At 38.9% G+C, this 21,454-nt stretch overlaps 1 protein-coding gene across 6 annotated transcripts in view; it reads right to left on the bottom strand.

Moving 5' to 3' along the window:
- The window catches only part of LOC139131987 (centrosomal protein of 135 kDa-like), a 41,990-nt gene that overhangs the window by 7,824 nt on the left and 12,712 nt on the right, over window positions 1–21,454 (bottom strand). For all 6 annotated transcript variants that reach the window (XR_011552224.1, XR_011552226.1, XM_070698337.1 and 3 more), the window contains 15 exons: window positions 21,040–21,168; window positions 20,174–20,455; window positions 9,840–9,990; window positions 9,241–9,497; window positions 8,219–8,356; window positions 7,883–7,975; window positions 6,849–6,911; window positions 5,373–5,546; window positions 4,857–4,934; window positions 4,052–4,319; window positions 3,367–3,577; window positions 2,982–3,150; window positions 2,322–2,432; window positions 1,822–2,007; window positions 1,159–1,368 (listed from right to left, as the gene is read on the bottom strand). Coding sequence is in view for 4 of the 6 variants with exons in the window: in XM_070698337.1 (XP_070554438.1) it covers window positions 1,159–1,368; window positions 1,822–2,007; window positions 2,322–2,432; window positions 2,982–3,150; window positions 3,367–3,577; window positions 4,052–4,319; window positions 4,857–4,934; window positions 5,373–5,546; window positions 6,849–6,911; window positions 7,883–7,975; window positions 8,219–8,356; window positions 9,241–9,497; window positions 9,840–9,990; window positions 20,174–20,455; window positions 21,040–21,168 (2,520 nt within the window). In the remaining 2 variants the exon portion in view is untranslated. The remainder of the gene's footprint in view (window positions 1–1,158; window positions 1,369–1,821; window positions 2,008–2,321; window positions 2,433–2,981; window positions 3,151–3,366; window positions 3,578–4,051; window positions 4,320–4,856; window positions 4,935–5,372; window positions 5,547–6,848; window positions 6,912–7,882; window positions 7,976–8,218; window positions 8,357–9,240; window positions 9,498–9,839; window positions 9,991–20,173; window positions 20,456–21,039; window positions 21,169–21,454) is intronic.

Below are 21,454 nucleotides of genomic sequence, written 5' to 3'. Positions count from 1 at the left end.
AAATCGTAAAAGTCAAAACCAGCCCGTAAAAGGCATGAATCCCGTCTGAAAACACCACAGCTATGGACCCACAGCTAAATGGGACCTTGTGTTGTCACGGTTGTGCGTTGATTATCCATGCGTTATTTTTACCTGACTCGTAATTTATTTTTCCATGTGTGATTTTATTTTCCAAAGAGATGTGTATAATTATTATTGCAATTTGTGTTGATATACAAATAAAAGAAATCTTGATCGTATCTTGGGTTCAGTTTAGTTTTATGCGTGCGTGAATGAGTGCATGAGTGTCAGTTTATGTTATTGTATGATGCATCAGAAATTGCAACATTTTGTCCTTTTGTTGAAGATGGATCTGTTAGAATTTGTAGCGCACAATGACGAAAAAGAAAACAAAACTCGCGAGAAAAAAATGAGTGGATGTTTTGCAGCGTTCTACCGTCATTTATTTTTGGTTTTGTGATCAACAGTGATAAAATAACTCCTTTATTTTTTAGTTAATTGGCGGTAAATTTTTACCGAATTACGGCCCTGGGCCGTTATTTAGCTACAGGTGTGAAGCAGACAATGTAGCCATTTTCTGTTTAACGGCCCTGGGCGTACTCTCAGAAAAATCCGGTACCACTTGTGAAGACTCGTTTTAAGCTCTTGGAGTCACAGTCTTAGTTTTTCGAAAATTGAAAATTCTATTTTTTGTCATAGAGATAATACAAGGATGATGGCCATTTTGAATTTCAAATATTGGTAAATTTCTGGTAATTTTTTTCCAGTACAAAACTTTGCACTGTGACCCTTGATTTTTATTCTTGATTTGGTGAGAGAATGGTTGAAAGTTTCATTAAAGAAATTTTGAGCAAAAGCTTGTCTTTAAATTTTCGAGGTGCATACTACCTTAAAGTAGTGAACACTGGTAACTGCACATCAGAAGACTATCAACTGTAAGAATTATCAAAATTTCAAGATATCTTGTAACTTCAATTTCTCTTTGTGTTAATGTCAGTAGTAGACTTAAAATGCAACACTACAGAGTTACAATTTCTACCCACTTTGTGAAAAATGACACAAGGAACATTAAAAGTGAACAAAGTTGATCATCATATCTAACTTCTATCAATGCTACCATAAAATGAAATCACAATCATTTTTACATTTTTAACTTACCTGATCGGTGTCAATATTTCTTGCTGTAAGTTGTCTGGATAAAGACTCCTTAGTTGACTCTAATTTGACACAAAGCTCCCTGACTGATGCCAAATCTAGTAAGATGGCTTCCTTTTCTTCCTGAGACTGGCGAAGGTTTTCTTCCATTGTGGACAACGATTGTGTCAGAGATGATACTTGCATTTCATAGGCTTGCTGTGCTGCCAAATGCTGAACAAATGAGGAAAAACACTATTATTTTCATCAAAAAATGGACATCAATGTTGAAAGTTGAAATGACCGATGTGCACTGCCAAAACATGGAGAAGCGGATATGTTCAAGCAAACACTCCTCCCACTCCTATTGAAGGAGTATTCAAATCTCAAATTTTGACATCCCATTTTTCACCTCATCCAATGAACTTATTAGATAAATGTTCAAATTTCCCTGTTTTTTTCTAGCAGGATATTTCAATAGACAATATTAGACTCTGTGCTACTACTCATTCAGTAAACCATATTTTAATTACTAGAATTTCACTCATAAAAGCAAATTTGAATTCCTAGGGTCAATTTTATATCAACTTTACATCAACTTTCTATTCAATGGCAAAACTTTACAGGCTACAGGCTACACATCATCATCAATACAGACAGATCACACTGCTGTCACTGTGTACATACCTGTTGAATCTCTGCATCCAATTGATGAATTTTCTCTCGTAATCTCCGTACTTCAGAATCTTTGGTCATTAATTCAATTCTTGCAGTGGATGTTTCTCCTTCTCTCTGGGTAGCTTCTGTTTCCCATCTTTCAGCTTCACTGGTTGCTAGGCGATAGTTTTCCAGCAGATCTCGGTTTTCTTGTTCCTGGACAAATACGCATTGGAAGAAATTAACGTCTATTACCGGTCAAATAATCGATAGATAACTACGGAGGATTGTCTAATGATGATGTTGCAGAAATGCTTAATTCATCAAATCTTTGAAAAAAAATTCTGATATGAACCTCGGCTTCATTTGGGAATTTTACAGTATATGCCAAGATGATTTCTTAATAAAACCAGAATTTCACTTCAGCATTCATCTTAATGTAAGGTAAGTGATGCAAAGCAGAATAATTAATTAAAGATACTGAAAAATCAACAATGATTCAAAATTACTGTCAGAGCTTATATTCTCACCTTAGATGCCAGTAATTGTTCAATTCTTGACACCTCACCAATATAATCCTGCACTTGAACTTTAAGATTTTCTCTCTCTCTGATGGTATCATCAAGATCAGCATTCAGTGCCTGTAAGGAAGGATTGTCATATAGGTCAGGTCATTTGTATCAAATAGCAATTTTCACATTTTACAAAGTTGATGGCTTCTTCAAATCTATACAGAATATAAAACCTGCAAGTCGCTTCTGATCTATTGACTACACTTCACCTGTAACATTTTGAAGGTTGTTATTTCATTCAAGGATACTTCATATCAAGTCAACAACTCAGTACTAGAAGAGATATCACAATGCAACAGTCCTTATGCCCAGGTACTTCTGTATTTGCAGAACATTTCTCTCATGGCAACATTGCATTAATTTTAAATCTAATCCTGAATACTGCAACATGACAAACTGTTCCAGCTGATGTTTACTTACACACCCAGTGATTCAACACAGAGTTAATAGTCTCACTGATCAATACAGTGCTCTCTCTATTTGAGTTCACAAACGAAAACTCTAAATGCCATTCTGCAAACCACATCACTGTATCCTGATTAACAGCGAAAAAACTTGCAGTTAAATTCCTTGTAATTGAATTTATCAATTCACTGTGTCATGTTTGTAATTTCTCACCTGATTTTCTCTGGTCATTGTGGACAGATCATCTTGTAATCTACGATTCTCTCTCAAAGCAACCTCTCTCCCTCTGCTGGTCTCTGTCAATTCTTCATGGATGTTGTCAACTTGTCGTCGAAGACTTCGTATTTCTCTTTCTCTGTGTTTGGTTTCTTCTGTCAATTGACTGTTGACAAACATATCATGATTAGATCGATGTTTTGTAATATTATTTTTACATTTAAACTTTCAGTGCATTTCAGATCAAATTGATAGTTAGGGTGATGATGAACATTCTTATAAATCTTTAACCATACTATATTATTATAGACATGCACGAATAAAAATAGCATGAATGTTAGAGTACAAACTATTGATAAAGATAAAATGAATAAAAACTTACTCCAGTTTGACTTCAAGATCAGTGACTGTAACACGTAATTCACTGATAACAGCTTCTCTGTCTGTCAAATCAGTCTCTAAAATCACAATCTTTTCCGTCTTCTCATCCACAGCCGTTTGCAATAAATCCTTCTCCTTATCCAAGGATGCAATGGTTCCTCTAAGGTTAGCAATTTCCTCTCTCTGCACTGTATTTGTTGTTGTAACTTCAGCTGTAGTTGGGACAGCAAATTTTACCAAAGTTTAATTGTATTCTCTATATTTTGTATGAATTCAGCTAGGAATATCAACTAACGAATCATAGACTTCACGCAGTGAGAGAAACTTGTCTCAAAACTTTTTCAAGAATATGGAAGTTAGGATGTGCATGTCTGTTGCATTCCAGAAGTCACTTCTGAATTTCCACAAACAGTAATTTCCGCTCAAAACTTCTAACACAGAAATGGAGGTGAAATTGAAGAGAAAATAAAAATGTACAATTTATCTATTGGTTATTCATTTGTACATTCAATAAGTCATTTCACAATGTTATCTTTCATCCATCCATCCATTTATGCCTTTATTAATTCACATTTTATACCAGTTGATATGCTCTCATACTGACTAATTTAAGATGTGATCGTGGACCTGATAAAAGACAAACAACACAATAAAGTCAAAGATACAATTAACTCTCAACAACTTACACAGTCTTTCTTCCAGTCTGCTTGCCAGATCTTCTGCTGCTTGTAATTCACCAGTTTTCTTTGTTAATCTTCTCTGATGATCTTCTAATGACCTTTCAGCTTGCTCTGCTAACAATCTCATCTGTGTTGCCGTTGCTCTCTGTTGAGCTGAATCATCCTGAGATTCAGAAATCTTTAATTGTTGACTTTTTACTTGATCTTCTAAAGTGGCAATCAATTCTCGGAGACTTGTCACCCTGGCAAGAAGTTCACTTCTCTCTTGATCACTCTGTGTAAACAAATCAACAGACTGAAAATATTACCCTACAATTTCATAAATAACAGAGTATCTGGCATCGATTCAGATCTGTCATTTTGATTTTTCATGTGAGTAAATATTCCAATTGTTCTGCTAGCTAGATCTCTACTCCCTCCCTGCTTCTGGATATAACAATAAATACTTTATTGATGATGCCAGAATTATGTCATCAGCATATTTGCATGTTATACGTACACCCAACATGTGAGTAGAACTATTGAAGTTTGATAATTCAACATATTTCAGTAGGCAGAACAATCTACATAACGTCTCTCATGAAAGAAAAACAACAAAAATAATTTGAAAAGATAGCGACTTTGTCCCCTTATCTAGACATGCTAAATAAGACCCCTGAATTAGCATACAATTAGCATATCAAACCATAGAAACACTTTCCACTAAACTTTTCCATATACCAGTCTACAATGACACGTGTTATTGATAGCATACACATTGCTTCTCATAGTCACATTTCTATAATTTGAAAGATGTAAACCCACTACTTACAGAATGAAGAGCATTTTCAAGATCTTCTATTCTCTGTTCAAGTCTTGCTCTGTCACTAAGCTGAGTCTCTGTGGATATCTGCAGAAGTCAGGAAACAAAATGAGAGACATCCTGTCACTATTTTCACATGCTATATAATGGTACCAGGATTACTTCCCAAAGGCAGTAAATTTCATTCATAATTCAACTTAAAATGTATAGTAAAAAGTTGGGTTAAAGAGCCATCAGTCGGACATAATTTGTATCAAATTAAATCAATTTCAATGTGATTTCTGCTCTTCATGCAGCCTTAGGTCAAAGGTCATTCTCTACAAATAATTACCTTAAATCTTTCACTGAGGTCATAGGTCATTCTCTACAAATAATTACCTTCAATCTCAATCTTTCACTGAGGTCATAGGTCATTCTCTACAAATAACCACCTTCAAGCTTTCACTGAGGTCATAGGTCATTCTCTACAAATAATCACCTTCAAGCTTTCACTGAGGTCATAGGTCATTCTCTACAAATAATTACCTTCAATCTTTCCCGGAGACTGTCCCTTTCTGTTGTCATTCGTCTCAAATCAGCCAAGGTTTCATCTCTTTCATGTTCAACTCTCCTGAGAATAGATTGAGCTGCCAATGATGCACGCGGTGATTTTGGTGATCGTATCACTTCACGGCGTAAACGCTGCAATTCATCATTAGCCTGTAAAAAATTGATTCAAAAATATTACAACAAATGGATAATATAATTGGAACTTTTCACCTTTAACAACACTCTACGGTCAAGCAAGAAAGGTGAATTACAATCTTTAGACTGATTATAAGGCTTTATCTTCAAATAAGAAGTGAAAAAGTCAGTACCTAGATTTGAACGCTAGGTGGCGCCCTTTGGTACATCTTAAACTCAAGTGAAAGGAAACACAAGTGCACCATATTCACTTTTCAGATGAGGTTGTTCAAAGCAATCAGAAGCTAAAGAACTACCGTACTCGTCCGAGTATAAGCCCCTGCTCGTGTATAAGCCCCCCCTACTGATTTTAGAGGATTTTAGAAAATGCATTACATCCGTGTATAAGCCCCTACCCTAGTGTAACTCAAATACAGAAAGGTTAGGAGAGTATATTTGGTCATTTAACTTGGTAAAATTAATTTTAGATAATAAAGAAACCATTAAAAGATGTTAAAACAATGGGAAACTGAGTTCCTTTGACAATATCGTAAGGAAAATGACACGTTTTTCCAGTACTATCTTGATTCTTTGACCCTACTCACCCCCGTCGCCTAAATAGAATAGTCTCACTCATGTCCGCCATTGTTTACTTTCATTCACGCCACGATGTTTTCATGCTTGAAACATGCAGTTTCTTTTGTTTGAAGCAATTATCCTTTCATTTGTGAAGACTTTTCCTGGTGACTATTACAATTTTCACGGCTATGTTGTTGTTTTCACAAGATGTAGACAGTTTGATATTGGAATATTGAGTTGCCTTTCCGTGTGGGCAATGCATGCCTGTTCACATTACTGTTGATCAGCAGCATACATGACGTCTTTGTTTCAAGTTTGGGGTTTTTTTCGACGCTGAAATTTCACCAAAATGTCACTTCTGTATTCAGAGATTGTACAATCAATTTCTTTGGATGTGTAAGTCGATTTTGAAAGCGATAGAAAGATCGAGTGGTGTTGAAAAAAATCGTGCATAAAATTAGCATAAATTAAGCGTCCATGCCAGATAACATGGGGTTGCTCGAGTATAAGCCCCTCCCCTAGTTTTACCGCTGTTTAGTGTTGCCGAACCGGGGGCTTATACTCGGACGAGTACGGTAAATAAGACATATTTTCTCAAGACAAAGATTAACAATGAAAGGATGGAAAAAACACAAGGACAAATGTAATGAAGTGTCTGACAGAGATGTCTGAGCAAAGATCATTTCCTTGATGTAAAATGAAATAATGTTCATGTTACTCAATAAAAACACAATACATTGCACAAATAAATAAATTTACCTGATCATAGAGCAAGTTGATCTTATCACGCTCTGCAGTCAATACTTTAACATTACTTTGTATCTACATTGAATTGGGATAAAAAACAAGACAGCATGTATAAACAGAACAACATTGGTTGCCGGATGCCATGTTCAGCAATGTTAAAACTTTCTGTGTTACGTTTAGGTTCCATTCTGTTTTTTAGCTATTCAGTGTTCAGTGTTTGAGATATTTAGCGTTGATAACTGAGCTGTTGCAAGAATTTCTCTATCATATCTGGGTTCCATTCAATGTTTGAGATAGTCAGTGTTCAGTTTTTGAGATATTCAGCATTCAGTATTTGAGATATTCAGAGATGATAACTGAGCTGTTGCGAGACTCTATCATATCTGGGTTCCATCTAATTCTTAACAATACATATGATTACATCCATACTGAGGAATTCCTTTTACATAGACTTTTTATATAGCACTTGGGTGTTTTTGACAAAATGTTAAAGCCCAAATAGCTGTGAATGTGTAATAAACTGATCTCAAAATATCCTGTTTTCCAATTTTTTCTTTGAATAAGACCCATTAAAGACTGAAAAAGTGTATAACATTGTCGAAAGTGTCTAAAGTGACTTGTAAATTCAAACATTTCAACATCATTTTAGATTTCCCGTCATTTTCAAAAACTAATCATGTGACAGAAAAAATAAAGATTACAACAATGAAATGTTGGCCATCGTGTAAATGGCATCATTCTTGTTTCTTTTATGATCATGATATCATGATCATGATATGTATGTGCAGGAAATACTGCATTTTTTGAACTTTTTCATGGGGGCACCATTTTATGAGTGTGGCACCCGTTTATTATTTAACCTGTTAAAAGGCGTAGGCATGGTCTAAATAAGAGAGCAGTGATACTTCTACACATGTCCTTCAGTTAGCATATTTACATGATCCAACTTAGGTTTGAAAATAAAATCATGAAAATAATGCATAAAATTCGCAGTTATTGGGGCTTTAAATGATTTTGAAATGAATTACTTCATTGAGTAATCTCACCTCAGCCATGTGTCTTTCAAATTTGTCCAGTAAGGACTGCAATTCATCACGCTCTCGTTTCAAACGTAGTATTTCATTATCATCATCTCTGTTCTGTTGATGAAAATACACAACACCATCCATGATGAAAATACACAATACCATCCACTCAAATGTTGGAAGGAAACGATATAGAAAGCAATGAAACAATATGCTGGAAAATAAACTTATATTCCTCTTTTAGTTTTATTTCAATCCAATAAACATGTATGTTATTTCACTTTCGCATTGTTTTACAAAGAAAGTTCTGACATTTTTGACAAATTGTTATTGAATAAGAATTACATAAATATTTACCTTGTCTCTAGTAGGAGGTGACCCCCTGGATGGACTACTTGGTCTTAATCTCAACGCTCGTAACATTTCATATTCTCTTTTGTAGAAATCTCTTTCATCTTCCAGCACTCTCATGATGGTTTCATAATGTGCTGAACTCTGGAACATGGAAAGGTTGATAATGAGATATATGACGCTTGTACAATCTGACTTCTTTATTTTGAATTATTAAATTAATCTCTCCATCATCATGAGATTTTACCAATAAAGTTTAAGTCTGATCTGTGATTACATGCAACTCTAGATAAATCAATCTCCCTTGTACTTTGCAGTTTTAAAAAAGTCATTGAAATCAAAGTCCTAAAACTTTTTCAGAAAAGTATGCTTCTCTAAGTACTGGTAGCAGAATGTTCACTTTCATCACAAGACACATAGACAATATTTGCATGGTTTGAATAGAAATTTAAATTAGCTCAGTCATCACAACATAACATTTTCTTTTTCAACACTTGATTTGATTTACTATAAATAATCTACATATCACTATTATATGGTAATTGGTCAGTTTGAAATCAGTGAAGTCATCTGTATTACAGGTATTGCACAAAAGTGATGTGTTATCAATGAAATGTTTGCTACTAAAATTTCCTTTAAACCTTGTCTCAACTTGGTTACCCTATTGAATCAAATCTTCACATGTAATGGCAACTCGGGTTTAACGTTTGAGCTACCCTCGCAGAACATCAACATAACAATTTTTTTCATAAGCTAACCGAGTGGCTAACCTGTATAGTCAAAGACTTAGCCCTGTGTGGGTTACTGCAGGTAGAACGTTTTGAACATCCATATGACAATGTTTTCCATAAACTAACCTTCTGGATGGAGACTGAGCCCTGCTGGGACTGCTGGAATACACCGTTTTGAACATCAATACAATAATTTTTTTCACAAACTAAACTTCCTGGATGGAGACTTAGCCCTGCTGGGACTGCTGGAATACACCGTTTTGAACATCAATACAATAATTTTTTTCATAAACTAACCTTTCTAGATGGAGACTTAGCCCTGCTGGGACTGCGGGAGGTAGAACGTTTTGTTGGGGTGGATTTCTTAGGACTTCTACCCCTTGAGGAAGACAAACTTCTGTCCTTCAAGATCTTCTGTAAGACTTCAACTTCTCCTTTGAAGTAATCTCGTTCTTCTTCAAGTTTTCTCATGATACTCTCAATCCTTGAAGGAGATTTGCTTCGTTTTGTTGGTGACAAACGCAGGCGTTCAAGTTCCAGAACCAATTCTCGTTCTAAATGAGATTATATATTGTCAGCAATACAAAAGCATGAAAATTTACCATGATATCAACTGAAGCTCAACTGCAAAATGGCTTTAAGTTATGTGATGTCACATGAGGAAGGCAGCTTTATTCCACCAAACAGACATACCGGTAGACACACTGAAGTGTACACTGTGGCTGGATCAGACTGAAGGGATATAACTTCTGTCGGTGTCATTTCTTTCAAACACAGAAAATGCAGATTAGTTTCTGAAGGAAATTATATCACTTCTATACATATGATTAAGAAAACAAAAAATTGAAGTAATCTATTACCCGTATGTATTATGGGTTCCGCTTTGTGGTACTTACCATTTGACGTTAGTCTATTGACCTTGTCACTGAGTCTTTTCTTGTCATCTTGAACTCTATCAAGTAATTCTTTGAGTTGGAAAATTTCCTGCTCTTTGACAGACAGCTGAGATGATAAAGTTTCCTTGTCTAAAACTACATTCTTGTGTTCCTGTAGAAATAATTGGATAAAAATTGTCATAATGGGTAAGCAAATTATGAAGAAGGTGTGTCAATCATTGAGACTTTACTGTACCGGTATTTTGCTGTACAGGGAATGTCTACCTACTACAGAGGTAAAGCTGATCTTAAGGTTGCTAGGGATGTCCTGAAAGTAATGCATTATGGGATAATTTTTGCAAAAGAGTCCAGTTTTTCTTTTCAAATGATTGGAACAAAATCTTGTCTGAACCATTCAGGATTAGCTTTCAGAGTTCACACGAGAAACAAAAAGAAGTCCCAGACATTTTTCTAATAAAGACAAATGTTGTGTTTTGGTATTTTACAGAAACGAAGGACAGATCTGATTGATTGTAAAATTAACTCTGAAATACAAGATTGAAATATTATCGCCCACAAATGAAAACCGAAAAAGTCATAACGCATATCTGTTAATTGAGACCAATCGTGATTTTAATGTAATTGAACTTATAAGGATTATTTTATCATTCAAAAACTTCAACGATGTATCTTAGTATATCTATGTTTTTTCATCTGATAATAAGATGACCTCAGAGAAAAGTACAACTTTTTACTTACAAGTTGTAATTAATCCTTTGAAATGAGAATCTAAAATGTGCTCAACATATCCTTGTTCACAACATCAAGTTTAAATTACTGTTGCCTTGTTGGTACAAAGATATTGTTTTATCACGATTTCAAGTTGATCACTTAAGGTGGTTGGAAAGGCTATTTTTGCACCAATTCTTTTCTCAGAGTTAATGTCAAGTTTCAAGTGTTCGAATCAAGATATTTAGTTCAAATTTTCAGGATATCTCCCTTAGTTAATATTTTCTCCAAAGAATATAAAAATTGTATATTTGCAGCCATGATTTTGAAATATGACACCAGTAAATATTAAAATTTAATTTTTCATATTTTTTTTTACATATTTGAATTTAATAATAATTGGATAGTATTAATATTACCAAATTAGTTATAAATATGTTGACACTATTTATTGTAAGATTTGTACGGCAGGATTTGTAAATAAAATTTGTTTTTATGATTTTACATGGGTTTATATATCAAAAAATTATTAAAAATTCTTTCAAATTTCAAAATGTGATTTTTCAAAAAGTACTTCAAATACAGGAAAATTGTGCCGTACAAATCTTATCTGTAACCTTGTTAATAGGCTGTAAAAATTCCATGTTCATATCTCATTTCAAAGTTGGATTAAATTGGTATACAATTATGTAGGAAAACTGTTATTCTGTCAAAAATGTTGAAAAAAAGCCATATTTGCACCCCTCTTTTGAAGTCATAGAGCAGTTTTTTTGGTTAATCTCACTTTTGACACCTCTTTGACACTCAAAAATATAAAAATGCATTTACAATAGCAGTCACTCACTCTGAATGCCAGCACCGCCTTGTCAAACTTTCCTGAAAAACAGCAAATAATAACTTTCCCTTTTCAAACATTTTATTAAAAGCTAGGGGACCTCTACCATAGTTAATACACTAAGGACTCCCCAACTTCTTCTTATTTGGTCAGTTTTTCAGAAGTTTTAACAGGCTATAACTCTGCAATGCCTTTGTGCCCAAATGTCTAGTTTTTTTTATTCCACAGAGAATGTTGACTACTTTTATATTTTAACCCTTTTCCTGCCAAGTCGGTGAAAATCCGCTTGAAATTCGGTGTAGCTAGAATCTGAGCAACCACGGCCGTTATCCTGCCAAGGCGGTGGAAATCGGGCTACTTTTTGGTACCCCCTTTCCTGCCTAGTCGACGGAACTACGTGTAGCAAACCCTTGCTCGCGCTAGGGGTCGTTCGAGGACAGGTTTTGGGCGAGGAACGGCGTTTGCTCTCGAAATGGGTTCACAGAGAGTCCAACGACAGGGAAAGGTGCGGAAGCTACCCAGCCAGTCCCCCCACCCGGTGGGGGACTGGTTTTTTTTTTGGGGACGAGTAGCGTACTTGGCAGGTTAGCACGTTGACGTATTCTAGCGGAGTTTGGGGTAACTTGGCTCTGAGGCACTACATAGATTGCGGCCGAAATTGACCGTCTCGGCAACGCTAATCTGTAAGGCAACCGCCTAAGACCACCTCAGCTGGCGGTGCAATTTTTTGCCAATGGTGCGAGACGAAAATCACGGACTTGGTCCTGATTGACGGGAAGTGCGGACGGATTTGACGGACTCGGCTTTCTCGAAGGCAACCGCCTAAGACCGCCTCAGCTGGCGGTGCAATTTTTTGCCAATGGTGCGAGACGAAAATCACGGACTTGGTCCTGATTGACGGGAAGTGCGGACGGATTTGACGGACTCGGCTTGATTAGTCCCTGACATGGAACTGATCCGAACGGACTTGAGCGACATTTGTGAAGGGTAACCACCGCTTTTAACCGACTTGTTACCTTCTCGAAAAGACTACCCACTCAGATGTCGGACGTTGTCGGCTGCACTTGGCTCTAGACGTTCAAGCCGTGCAACGAAACACACCGCCTCAGCCTTGCCATTCAGGAACATGGCCTCAAAATTTGATACCATTGTTCACCGACTTGGCGGCTGCGGTTAGGTGCGTAAACCGTTGTTCACCGACTTGTTACGCCTATGTTGTCCCTGTGAAGTTCGGCTAACGGCCGAGTCTAACGGGAGTTGGCAGACCTGTGTTTGGTTTATACCGTAGTATGACCGACTCAGGTAGAGGTACCTGTCGGTATATTCCGAGTTTTACGCACTCGGGCGTCAATGACGGGTCGTCATCACCGCTGATGACGTAGACGTGCTGGCCACGTTATTTGAAGGAGCCATGTTGCCCAACGGACGAGGCCGAGACAGCCGTTGACAATTTTGGCATCCTTCATCTTTGACCGCCTTAGTTGGGTAAGCCGCTCGGCAGGCGACGGTTATGACCTAAACAAGCCGCTGAAGCACTGTTCGTTGCCGTACAAGAACGAGACGGCCAGTCCATTACTGCTTAATGGCGATCTGTCGGGTTGGCTTGTCACCGACTTGGATGACAATACGCCCTGCGCAGGCGTACTTAGAAGGGACATGAGGTTAAAGATACGGGTTTCCCACCCGTACTAAACATGGGCTTGGGCCAACGTCCTTGGGTGGCAGGTGCGCATGCCACGTACCCAGCTGGACGGAATGTCAAGTTGAGATGCTAATGACATTGACTATGTTATGCTAAGTGCTCGAGGGATTTGCATCGCAAATGAGTATTATTAGCATATCAAATGGTGCGGACAGGCAATTTACATGACGGGTAGGAATGTCAGCGCCGGTTGGTGGACTGATTGCCGTAGGTCCATTATAATAACAGGTGGTTGCATATATTAACACCCCTGCGTCCAATCATGTCCAGGGCTTTGTTTCCCTGTGGCTTTAAAAGGGAGGGACCTGCTAGTCTGTCGACACTGTTCCAGACATGAGCTTGACGGACCGCAAAAGTTTTCTGAAGGCGAGCAGACGACTGAAGCTCAAAGATGCAGAGTCTCCGGGCGGTAGTGGTAGCGATCGTTGTGATGTCCCTAGTAAACGTTCTAAGAAGTCGGGCAAGAAACGCTCCCGTAAGGCGAAGCCATCTCCGGCTGAAAAACCCAGTGGTAAGCGTAAACGTAAGACCGATCGTTCTGCCGATGAGGATGATGACGGGTCACCGGTTGCCAGTGGTTCTCACCCGGCTGCTCCGGGAGAGACTACTTCACCTGCAGAGACTACATCTGCTCTTGTGGGAGATACTTCACCTGCACAGACTACGTCTGCTGCTGCTAGTGAGACAGTGAGTAATGAGACGGCTGATGCCATTGGTTCTCCCCGGCTGCTCCGGGAGAGACACCACCTGTTGCTACTATGAGCCTCATCCTGCGTCAGGAGAGGTTCCTGTGCCCAGTGCGAAAGAGCTTGAGTCCTCGTCATCAGCAGAGGCTGCCGAGCCCGCTCCTGCCATAGTTTCGTGTGCTGCGATGTCCCCGCCGAAAAAAGATAGTGCGGAGGGTTCGTTATCAGGATAGCCCACCTGATTTTGAGCCAGATATGATCCTTGATGCCGCTACGGGCGAGTTCAGGCCCAGACGCCCAGACGACGGTGATATCACCGCTGAGTCCGACTCGGAGGTTGACGAGGATGCGGCAGAGGACGATGACTTTTATGACAGGCAGTATGTAGGTGAGGCAAGCTCTGACGACGATGATGACGTTGCTGCTGTGTTGGCGGAGGACGACACACCTCCTGTCTGGCGTATGTCGGAGACTACCGATGCTAATATATTTGAGGAGACCGATTTTGACCATGAGAGAGGACCGACTTTCACCTTGCCCAGCCACGCCCATGAGCTCGATTACTTTTTAAGTTTATTCCAGCTACACTGATCAGATTGGCCAAGGACGAGACTAATAAATACGCCAAATTCCACCAGCGACATATCGCTAGGAAAATAGATAAATACTGGCGTAACGCTGACTACCGAGAGGTGCAGGCGTTCATTGGCGTCTTAGTCTGTATGGGTATCGACCGAAAATCATCAGTGGAGGATTATTGGTCTAGCGATCCCTTTCTGAGAAACCAGGGTATTCTACTGTGATTACCCGCAGTCGCTTTCAGCAGCTTATGCGATACTTTCATCTGGCAGACCCAGAGAACGATCCACGTCGTGATCCTGATGAGGCACGCCGCCGACGTCGGTGTCAGGAGGATCCCCTGTATAAAATCAATCCATGGATGGAGCCCATAGTTGACCGGTGCGTAAATAATTATAAGATGGGTAGAGAGATCTCCATCGACGAGGGCATGGTGCGATTTAAGGGCCGTTCTAAATTTAAGCAGAGATTACCGCATAAGCCTGATCGAGACGGTTTCAAGATATGGCAGCTGTGCGACTCCACCACTGCATACATAGCTAACTTTGCACCGTACCTAGGTGTGAAATATCGGGATCGGACTGATGGGAGACGGCAGGAGCGAGGTGTGGTGAAAAGAATTACGATGGAGCTGGTCCAGCCATTCTGTGGATATAATCACAGCCTATTCTGTGATAGCCTGTTTAGCACGGTCGTTACTGCTAGAGAGCTGATGGAGACCGGGATCTACATGGTCGGGAGTTTTAACCGCCGTAATCGTCGCACCATGCCCCCTCAATTAATTCCGCCGGGTAAGAGGAAGCGCCTTCCTCTGTCTGTTGGGGATATGAAAGCCACGACCAGAACGGACTCTCGTCTTAACATCACTGCTTATCAGGATAGTAACGCTCAGGTGCTGATCTTGAATACGGTCTATCCACCCTTGGAGTGCGTGCCAGTGGGGGAGGGAGACGAGCGGCGACAAGTGCCTCTGTCGCTGTATAATTATCGCCGGTACATGGGAGGCGTCGACCGAGCCACCAGAAGCGCAAGTACTTTCACACTGGGCGCAAGACCACAGATGGTGGACATATCTGGCATGTTACCTGATTGATGTTGCCCTGGTAAATGCATATATATGCTTCAAGCATGTACACCCTGATAGTAAGCTGACCCATAAGATGTTTCATCTGCGTGTCGGGAAACAACTCATTGGCGGTTATTGTGGGCGATCGCAGCCCAGTGTGAGAGAGGTCGAGGCCACTGTTTCTCTTGCCTCGTACATCAATCCACAAAATCAGCCGATGCACGTTGTCAGCCGTTTGGAGGGGCGGCAGAAATGCTGTAAAGTATGTAGCAGAGAGGGTAAGACCACTGCGAGCGGACGACTGTCTGAGACGTCCAAAGGATGTAGTCTGTGCGGGGTTCATCTTCACGAGGGCGAGTGTTTTGCGGCTTTTCATCATCGCATGATGCTACGAGGTAAGAGGAGCATTGGCGTGCAGACCTCTACTCACACAGCCCCGACGACACCCATCAGCAAGAGAACCCGACGTAAATAACGGACAGGGGACAGCTTCGCCTAACAGTGGCTTGACTGTATTCTTAACACGGACCATGATCACATTTTGAGCACGGTTGTGCCGTTTGTTTGTGCTTTACGATCCCGCTGATTGTAAATTGAAACACGGATTATTTTGTACAATCCCCCGATTGTAATCTTTGTAACACGGACCATGCACTCGGACGTCGAGACAGAGTCTGAGATTTATTATTCGGCATAATGTAAATTATTCCCGAATAAAATACTATCTATGGATCGCATATTTTCGTTTGTTTTGTTTAGACGGATTATTTGTACAATTCCCCCTATTATAATTTTTGAAACACGGATCTGCCACCCCGATTGTAATTTTTGAAACACGGACCATGCACTCGGACGTCGAGACAGACTCCGAGATTTATGTTCGGCATAATGTAAATTATTCCCGAATAAAATACTATCTATGGATCGCATATTTTCGTTTGTTTTGTTTTTACCCCCACTTTCGTTTTTGGCAGATCCGTAAGGACGCTATAGTAATGGATGAACGTGCGTTGTATCACGTGGGAGGGGCACAGCCCAACGGAGGCTGTGCTCGTGCGACGTAGACGTTGTACCAACCATCTGTCGTTGGGGTTAGTGCATAGAGCAGTTGCACTGTCCAGAGCTAAGGTGGTACAAAACTGCACCTTAGTAACAACTGCACAACTAACGTGTTAGGAAACGGTAACACTAACGACTAAGTGTTCACTGAACTGGCCAAACTACGTACACGCCTTCCTTCAATGGCGGAACTATGTCGTTGACACTACGTCAAAGCAGACTGCAATGTGCGACTCTTCCAAGTCGTTCAAAGTACGTGGCCAAGTGACACAACCCAGGGGAAACAGGACAGGTTTGAGGGTGCTGCCGCACCCATAGCACTAACCCCTAGGTCTTCTACTAACCCACGAGAGAGGTGACGTTTCCCCGGTGTGGCCGTGCGTGCCGGCGAACGAGCTTTACTTCCGCGAAAGTAAGCTAGAAAAGGGCATAAAAGTGCACGTCCCCGGGGCAAACAACGCCCGTGACCTCGTCATTTTCTGGACACAACCTCATCAGCGGTTGCCCCTCTATACGGGCATGCAAAAATTTTTGAAGTCTAACACGTATATGGTCGGTAATCGTACCCCGAAAATGCGGTATTTTCCGCCAAATGCCTGGCAGGAAAGCGTGCAGGAGAGCCTATCTTCTGTAGACACGGAAAAGGGGGCCGGTTTTGACCGACTTGGCAGGATAACGGACAGGGGCGCTCGGCAGGAAAAGGGTTAATAGTTTTGTTGAAATTTGTAACTGACGCTCTAGCCTTTCCAATCACTTAACACATATCTGGCCTTATTCATTGCAATGGTAATATAGAGTTCACCTTACACCGATACTAAAATACTGTTGCGTGTATGTTGTCAAATCATCCTAAGGCAATTGATGTACCATCCAATGTGAATGATTCTCACTAGAGGCATTTCGGAGATACACAGCTGGGGGTCTCTGAAGTTCAGTGACTTCATTTGCTGAGTGGGTCAGATTTGTGCCAATATTTGAAGTTCTCTCATCGCTTGTTCTGGCAATGTTCCAAGTCCATACTTTTACAAGTGACATATCCTTTACCAACACACTGTTTTGTACATGTACGCTTGGAATACTCTTTTGAATTTAAAACCTTTTAATTATTTTGGAAATTTTGACAAATGGCAAGGTAGCAAATCAGTGTATTTGCAAATATTCAAAATATTTGAAATTTTCAAATTCCAAACCCATATATGAGGTTGAGTAGGTATTTGACATCAATGGTAGTGGTTGTCCAGTAGCATTTCCAAATAATATTAACTTACAGTGATACAAAAAATAATTACAGCAGTAAACTCAATCATTAGGCTATTTGAAATTTGCAGTACAAATGATATTTGTCCTGGCAATGAGAAATCAATAAAGTTCAGATATATCTAAGAATCTGATTAGTGACCTAATACTTGATACAGATGAAAAATTTTCAAGAATAAGCTGTCACAAATTAATGTCACAATTTCAAAAACTCATACTTTTCAAATTTTGTGCATAAAATTTGACCAGGAAATGGCAGAGTTACCAACGTGAAGCCAAATTGGAACACCAATGCTCAACAAGTTTTAAGAGTCTGGACTTTAGACAGGACAAGACTTAAGACAGAAATACTTCAGCTGGGAGTGTTGCTCTTTCATTTCATGATCTTACATTGGTGATCACAACTTCTAAAATGTGTAAACAAGTCTTGTAGATTGTACGATCTAAGTGGTTTTTGCAGATTGTGTTTTGCACAATCACTGACCAAAAACACAAAAGTTGTTGGTATGTAATTGTTCTAAGGCTGGCAGAGTTCCAAAGTTTGCTAACTTCTGCATTGTACACGGCAGGGTCCTTTGATGTGAATTCATTCATGGCCTATATTGAGTTGCTTCAATAGGTTTCTACACACAAACTTCTCTCTCTCAAATTCTCCAAAGTATCTGCTCTAGTGGGTGTGTCAGCAATGAGTGCTTATCTGCTTGAACCAAATATCAAGATTGAAAAAGCTGTAAATTTGGAGAGTTTAATGCAACTGAATCAGTACAGTTGGTGTTATAAACTTACATGGTTGCAAACTTCACTAACATGATCAAAGTCGACAGTTTTAGTAAACGGTAACAGAGCAGTGAAACACAGATATAGTTTGTAACTAACTAGGAAGGCAGGCAGAAACCTTTATACAGTTTGCTAGTCAATTACATACCGAGTAGTACAGAAGCATTTTAATCAAACAAAAAACTCATTCAGTGGGCAGTCAACAATTTACATGGTAACAAGTTATCATTCCACACAGCCGCAAATTCAATAACCAAGCAAATAACTCGACACGGTGTACATAGCTAGCTGTATAACGTTCTCATTGAAGTCGGCAACAGACATAAAATAAGGAGCTTCTGTAAACTAGACACAATGTTATCATAACATGTACACCATACAAAATTGTACACCACCATGTACACTAAGCACATGACATTCAAGCAAACTGTTCTAATATTACAAGGCCATAGATCTCTATAACTAAGCATGTTACATTTGATATTATATATTGCTATATTTAATTATTAGATTCTTGTAAATCATTTGTTCTTGTTCAATCTGTCATATTGTTACCAGACAACAAGGCCCAGTATTGACACCTAAGGCAAACTTTCATCTGTTATCTAACAAAATCAAAGCTATCAACAGTGTTTTCACTGATTTGCAATTTTAAGTCAAGTCTACAATCAACAGAGGGATTTAAAATATGAAGACAATGACAAATCCATTCTAGCTATTAAAAACCAATGAAGACCACAACCAATTCAGCACAATTTAACATAGTCCTGTGTCACACCTCTGCCAAAATCAAATGTGATGTTCAATACTGTAAATAATATAATTCCATATTTTATCAATTTTTATTATCACTGACTGCTTAGTTTTGAACTAGATTATGTGTAGCGGCTCAAAGCATTGGGATAAGCTGATGAATATGGCCGGGATAGATCAAGCAGAATGATGGGAGTTCAGTAGATGTTCATAAGCCTATTATGCCAATCCTTCTTACACACTACACATCAGCTGACATAAAATAATTTACAGGTAGGGCCAGTCAGTCAGTCAGCCAGTTTTCATTGCAACTTGGTTGAATTTTCTATGTAACTAAGTTATTGATTTGAAAACTGAAATTTGGCAAAAGTAGGTTTGGGATCCATCAGATGTCAACCAGGTTGGAATGGATATGGAATTTGAATTGAGTTGATCTTCAACATAGGCTCCGTTTAGTTGAGTTGACTTGTGTTTAGTTTACTGTGATTGTTAAGCTCTAAAGTCACACCGCTGAACTGAACTTTAACAAAGTTCTTGACACCATGATTTTCTTGGCCCAGTCTAACCATAGACAGTAGAGGGTTCCCCCTCTACTGTCCATGGTCCAACAGACTCAATATCATCATGGCACTTGTTGTTAATTTCTGTCTTATTTAAGAATCATCAGATTTACAAAAATCTCCAAGTCAGAAAGCAAACATTTAGGATACAGGTGTACCTTGGGTCAGAATAGACACCTACTTGTGATCAGACACATCTGTAGATCTGGCAATACACCTTGTGAAAGGCTTCTCCTTACATTTGAAGAGTATGCCTCGGGGGAAGTGAGGTCAAAGGGCAAATATGGGGCAATGAGGATATAATACAGTAACTTTGAGGAAAAGTCTATGGAGTACGATGAAAGGTACATACCGCCTTCAGTTGTTCAAAATCCAATTCTAGATTTCCAAGCTCTCTAGTGGAAGACCTGAGTTCTTTTTGAGCTTCAACGACATCTCTATCAGCTGCAGTGATGGCCACATCTTTATCTGTTTGTAGTTGTTTAGCTAGTCTGTCAATATCCTTTATTTCAGTGAGCAGTTCTTGATTCTTGATGGTAAGATCTCTGGCTTTGTTGCTTGCATCATGTTTATCTTGAATGGCTTCTTTAAGACGTCTTTCCAAGTCACGGTTGGCTTGCTGAAGGAAGTCAATCTATATACCACAAGTGAAATTAATCTCATCAAACTATCATTTTTATTTTTTTAAGAGGTTACCAAAAGATCTCTTTGTTGTACTGATATTAATTAAATGGAAGATATTAAGAATATTATGAATGGTTATCCACATAAGTAGGTAGGATAATGACAGTTGATAGCAAAACAATAATCACATTAACAAATTACTTCCTGTGAATGCTCTAATTTCAATTACACACAAGTAAACTCTATTGATTAATTAAATGGTTAGAAAATTTGAAATTCTTGATATGCTGCTTCACTTAATCATGGAAAGATAAATTGCTAAATTCAAAATATTGCTATATCAGAATACTTAGTTCCCCCATCCAGTAATTCCTTCCTGTAATCAGTAGAAACCTGCATCCACAACAATACTGGAACATGATCTTATTTCCAAAATTTCACAGATGTTTTTACAAGAAAACCTTTACAGAAATTACAGGAAAGTTCAATGAAATCAGAATTGGATAATTTTATGGAAAACTTGATGGATGAGATACAGAAACCATGGAAACCACTGCTGATAACCATGGATACCAAGACATATGTGCATCTTACCTGCGTGTTCAGATGTGAAATGAGACGTTCATTACTCTTGTTTTTAGAATCTGCAGACACAACATCATACGGTCTTCCTCCTTCAAGTTGTCGATTAAGCCTGTCAATCTCCTGATCACGGGCATCCACCTGATAATTGACAAATGTTTTGACATTAGCTATCAAGAACAGTCAGTCTTAATTAGCTTAACGACTGGAATTCACTTATAATTTGTTTATTTTCCTTCTCTGTTAAGAATGAGGTCACATATCAAATATCAAGGCCATCATAAAGCTGTTCAGTGGTTGTCACAGTGACCTCATAATGACAACAAATTATTCTGAATCATTTGAATATTATCATTCTCATATTGGTTCAGATGAGTTTTCTTTATTTATTCCCCGTGTAATTTTTTATCTCTTTATGGAAGTGGCT

Source organism: Ptychodera flava, chromosome 4, assembly GCF_041260155.1.
Source record: "Ptychodera flava strain L36383 chromosome 4, AS_Pfla_20210202, whole genome shotgun sequence".
In the NCBI taxonomy this organism is placed as follows: Eukaryota; Metazoa; Hemichordata; class Enteropneusta; family Ptychoderidae; genus Ptychodera; species Ptychodera flava.
Note: the sequence above shows the minus strand (reverse complement) of the source record. Positions and strands in the feature narration are given on the sequence as shown.